The 5,769-nt window shown below is 41.5% G+C and overlaps 1 protein-coding gene across 1 annotated transcript; it reads right to left on the bottom strand.

Moving 5' to 3' along the window:
* Positions 1–2,371: 2,371 nt before the first annotated feature.
* On the bottom strand, positions 2,372–5,482 carry adra2da (adrenergic, alpha-2D-, receptor a). The gene has a single exon (XM_084133485.1). The coding sequence runs from the start codon at positions 5,187–5,189 to the stop codon at positions 3,975–3,977; it is 1,215 nt and encodes a 404-aa protein (XP_083989611.1). The 5' UTR covers positions 5,190–5,482; the 3' UTR covers positions 2,372–3,974.
* Between the last annotated feature and the right edge of the window lie 287 nt (positions 5,483–5,769).

Raw genomic sequence — 5,769 nt, 5'->3', positions numbered from 1 at the left:
ACAATAGGTCCTCATCAGAGTCTCTTGTTTGACCTCTGAACTCTGTTTCCAGCCTTGAACTACACCAGAGACCTTGTCAGACAACATGCTGTGTTTTCTATTTGTGATTCACTGATCATGGGAAATGGGGGAATCATAATGTTCTGTGATTTTTGTTTGTCTCACTCACTCACTGAATCACTCACACACTCACTCACTCACTCACTCACTGAGTCACTCACACACTCACTCACTCACTCACTGAGTCACTCACTCACTCACTCACTCACTGAGTCACTCACTCACTCACTGAGTCACTCACTCACTCACTTACTCACTCACTGAGTCACTCACTCACTCACTCACTCACTCACTCACTGAGTCACTCACTCACTCACTGAGTCACTCACACACTCACTCACTCACTCACTCACTCACTCACTCACTCACTCACTGAGTCACTGAGTCACTCACTCACTCACTGAGTCACTCACACACTCACTCACTCACTCACTCACTCACTGAGTCACTCACTCACTCACTCACTCACTCACTGAGTCACTCACTCACTCACTCACTGAGTCACTCACTCACTCACTCACTGAGTCACTCACTCACTCACTCACTCAATGTTTTTGTGAATCTCATGAATGAATGCACTCATTATGAACACTCATTATGTAAAACTTTTTTTTTAATCTCATTAACATAATATATCTGGATATTTTACTTTAGATTTCTATTTTATTTTTATTTTTTTTTGCTTATCAAAAATTTACAATTATTTTTTCATTTTTAAGATTTGAAAATATTGGATATGTTATTGCTGTCTTACATTGAGTATCACTGATCTCACTTTAGAATAGGAACAGTGAGAAGTAAGTGTAGACCTAAAAAATGCATGTGCCAGCAAACTCTAATGCATTAATAATCAAGCAAACTTGAGCATTTTTATGTAGACATTTCCATGTGCGATGCATTCTAGTGGGGATGGATGGATTCTGACCTTCTGAGGCCCCGGGCTCCAGTCTTATCGATCCCACACTGTTTTTGCCAGGAAGTTGAAAGGGAAGTTTATATAGTAATTCAATACTATCCCAGCTTAGAGACAACAAAAGGTTGTATTATATGCAAAAATAAATAGTTTCAGTTGTGAGAAATAGTCACAATTACAAAAATAAGCACACTATTCGTTTAAAGAGGAGCTATTCTGCTTTTTACACTTCTTCGTCTGAGCATGAAAAACTCACAGTTCTTCTCTATATCAGTGTCAGTGTGTCTGAACTCCTGAAACGCCTCCATTGTAGTCTTGAGTTTCTTCTCTGTATGTGACTCTAACACGTCACAATATTCCTCATTTAAATAATTAATGCGCAGAATAAAGGGGCGGGGCCTGGTTGAGTTAGTTAGTAGTGTGTTAAACTGGAGGTTATGGGAAGGGGCGGGACATTTCCCAAACACACTCGAAGCGCTCGACCAATCACAACACACTGATCCAGCCGACCAATCAGAGCACAGTGTGATTTTCAGAAGGAGGGGCTTCATAGAGACAGGAACTAAACAGAGCGTTACTGACAGACTGGGAAGAGAGGAGCCGCAACAATGGAGAATATGAGGAAAATAATCAACATTCAAGCAGGAAAACCTGTTCTAGTAGAGCCTGAAACTACATCAAGACTTTGTAAAAGGGCAGAATACATTCCAAGGGAGACAGTAAAGTAGACTACAACAAGCGGAGGTGTGTGGGACAAATTACATTTGTTGCCAACAAATTTTACTCACAGATCCTTGGCTATCAGGAAACTGCAGAGCTCTGAGCTCGAGGCCCCTGACTGTGACCTCTGACCCTCATAATCCATGCATTGCTCTCTGGTGGATGGAGCTGGTGTGTGGTGTGCATGATGCAGTTTAAGCATGAACTTTCACATAGTTCGACATTTATAGCAGGGTAATGTTAGTTTTCTGTAGGACATTTCGACTTTTCTCTAACCTCTTCTAGCAGCATGTTTTGTTTGTGGAGGGTTTTAGATCGTGATAAGAGTCGTTTCAGGAAAGCATCTCAATTTTGACAGCGCTTTTAAGATAAATCCTCTTCTGCAGTCATCAGTCCTGCCTAAATGCAGAAATATTCTGTCTGAATATAGATTAAGATACAAAATATGATGGATTACAGTGTGCATTCATCAGATACTATGTACTTTAGCTATAGCCTTCCATTCTTGAATTAGAAACCAACCTTCTCTCTCTCTCTCTCTCTCTCTCTCTCTCTCTGTGTGTGTGTGTGTGTGTGTGTTTTACAACAAGTCATTTAGGTTTCTTATAGTCAATAAGAGCCTTTAATAGAGTTAGCAAAGCTGCTCTTAGTCACCATTGACAGCCCTTATAAGCCTCTGTTTCCCACAGATAGAAGAGACCGAGGTTAGCTGTATTTTTATAGAATATTTCTGAGGTCAGGTTTAAGTGCGTATAGACACAAATCCTAATGTCTGGAGTGCAAAAAAGCTACATGTACGCCATTATTTCCCAGAGAGAGAGAGAAAGATGACCTTTAATAGCAATAGGCTTTTTAGCCAAATGTAAACAATTCATTAAAGAATATATCTGTTTCTGTTTTGTGCAACAAAAATATTAAACAAATATCACATTAAAAATGTGACAACTTTCCCCAAACTGCCTTTGACCTGAAAACACAATTCATTCCTGGTTTTATTGTTCACCTGTTAAATTTAAACGTACTAATTTAAGGCAGTTTTGAAGGCGTTTAAAATCAACATACAAAGTATAATTGGCCCTTTGCCTCATGATGTCACAGTTACTGAGATATAGCCCTTGTGACAACTAGCCCCGGTCTCCTATAATAACATGTTCTAAATGGGAGTTTTAATACAATACAATCACCACAGAATTATCCAGAAAATAACATTTTTTAAGTAATATTCTTTCCACCTTTTACTAATAAGTGAAATCAATTATCAAGTACTTCCATTTAATAAACACTAAATCAATTAGAGGATTCATAAATTCTGTCATTTGACGTTTATAGAATTTAGAGTCTAAACTGTATGGAAAATATACAGTACAATTTAATATTTAATGTCCTTTTTTTACATTTATACATTTTATAGGCTATATTTACAGGGAGTTTTGATAACATGTAAGGCAATTACTTCTCATTTAATATATACAAACATTATGTACATCAGTGGCACCAAGAACAGAGAGTTGCACTTAAAAATGTCTGAATGCCATTGCATTAGGAAAAACAGTCAAACCAGGAGGCATATTTTAAAGAAATATAGCTTAGTTGGGGTTTAAATGATAAAATAATAGATATACTATGAGCTGACTTTACATAAAACCACCCAAACACCAGTTTATTAAAAGACACTGAGTGTTTCTTCAGCTATGGGCACTTATTCATACAATTATTCATAGTTCAATAAAACATTTTGTATAAATCTTAATGGAACAAGGGAATGGACCATTTAACTTATGTGATTCATATTCGTAAAAGAATGTATTCCTATATATATTTATGAATACGAATTACATAAACTAAATGGTCTTCAATAAACTACATGTATTCAAAATGTTTTATTAAGTTCTAGTTCTAAATTCTTAATTCATAATATGAATAATAGGTAAAGATTATTCAATCCAATTCGATGGAATTTTACAATAAATCTTTGAAACCTAAAAAGGTTTACATTTTTTTTTTTCAGGAGTGAATCTGGATATTTCGCTATTTGTCAGCACATTGAGAATCCAATATTTTATAAAATATTATGTTATATAATATTTTACACGCATTCAAATGCATTTGAAATACAAAATAAATGAAGACTTGTTGAATGTTTTCCAAGACTGTTATGAGTGAATGCCCATGGCTGAAGAAACACTTAATTGCACATAAAGAAAACGGCCATATTTATTTAGCAGATTCCACTTGGTTTGCTGTCATTCCCACATTTAAATAGTGTCCAAACTCGAGTCTCTCAGGTGCGGTGCGTCGTCGAGCAAATTATTTTCTTAATAGACTTTCTAAAGTCCCTGTTGAAAATCGTGTAAATGATGGGATTGACCGAGCTATTACAGTATCCGATCCAGAAGAAGAGTTTGAACAGTGCGGCGGGCGGCACGCATCTCTCCCCACAGATGGCTTGGAGACTGTAGGTGAAGAAGAACGGGAACCAGCAGAGGACAAACACCCCCATCACCACAGCCAGCACGAAGGTGAAGCGCTTCTCTCGCATCTGAGCCACTTTGGTTTTGGACACCACCGAGAGCTGTTTGCTGCTCTGCTCCTGATGGGAAGCCCAGGAGATCCTGCAAGTCCTTTGCGCGCCGGAGCGCGCGCCGTCCACCTTGCGCTTGGAGAAGCGCGAGCTCTTGTGTTTGCTGTCCGAAGTCGCGCTTTCCTCCAGATCGATATCATCCAACTCCTCCTGTCCCTGGTTGCTCTCCGAGCTGTTGCTGCTCGGAGACTCCTTCTCAAACTTCGCTTTACGCACAAAGCACGTCTCGGATTGCGAAGGCTGCCTCTCCAACCCGTTCTTCGCCACGAATACGGTGGACGAGCGCTGTTTGGCGACGCGGTATATTTTACAGTACACCGTGATCATGATGAACCCCGGCGCGAAAAACGACACCACGCACGAGGAGAGGATGTACCAGGTCTCGTCGTTGATCAAACACTCCGTCTCGTTGTGTTTGGTCATGATGAGGGGTGGGAATGAGATGACGGCTGAAATGACCCACACCACCGCGATCATGGTTTTAATGCGCTTTGGTGTTCTCTTTAAGTTGTAGCTCACCGCTTTGGTGACGGACCAGTACCTATCCAAGCTGATGGCGCACAGGTGCACGATGGAGGATGTGCAGAACAGAACATCCAGAGCCAGGTAAAACGCGCACCAGGTGCTGCCGAAGTACCACTGTCCCATGACCTCGTTGGCGAGTGAAAACGGGATCACGAGTGTGGCCACGAGGATGTCCGCGCACGCGAGCGACACGAGGAAGAGGTTCTGTGGCGCGCGGAGCGCGCGGCTGGTCAGAACCGCAACGATAACCAAAACGTTCCCAACGATGGTGACCAGGATGATGATGGAGACCACGAGGATGATGAACGCGGCGGCCGTGTCCGTGTACGGCCATTGTTTTGAGGTGATGTTTCTGGTGTCCTCCGTTGCATTGGACTGAGTCACATCCATGCTGAGTCCATCTTTCTCACAGTCAGGTTAGTGTTTCCAGTTAGGTGGTGTCACCAATGCACTGATGTAATGACACGAGAAAAACTTGAGCTGTCACTGCGCTCTGCGGACGCGATCGTCTCATGCTTGCGAGATTAAAGCTGTTCATCACGCACGCAAATACTTTTAAAATCCCTTACGGTTTCGATAAGGAGAAATTGAAGCGCGAAATAGAATTCCAGAGTAGCTGCGCGCGTTCTGTCAGGCGCGCTCCAGAGACGCGCACGCGAGCTCTATACACACGCGCTCCACACCGGACTGAGTGTTGAGATGTGTCCAGCTCGAGCTGGAGCTAATCACGTGACGTCATGCTGGAGTCCAACCCATCGCTAAACACACACATACTCAATTGCACACACACTCAAACACACGTAAACACACACAAACACGTAGACACACACATACTCAAACACACAGACACCCCCCCCCACACACACACACTGACACACATTCAAACACATAGACACACACTCAAACACACACACATAGACACAAACACACACACACACACACACACACACACACACACACACACACTAAT

The sequence above is a fragment of the Abramis brama genome (genome assembly GCF_963993115.1).
Source record: "Abramis brama genome assembly, chromosome: 13".
Classification (NCBI taxonomy): Eukaryota; Metazoa; Chordata; class Actinopteri; order Cypriniformes; family Leuciscidae; genus Abramis; species Abramis brama.
Note: the sequence above shows the minus strand (reverse complement) of the source record. Positions and strands in the feature narration are given on the sequence as shown.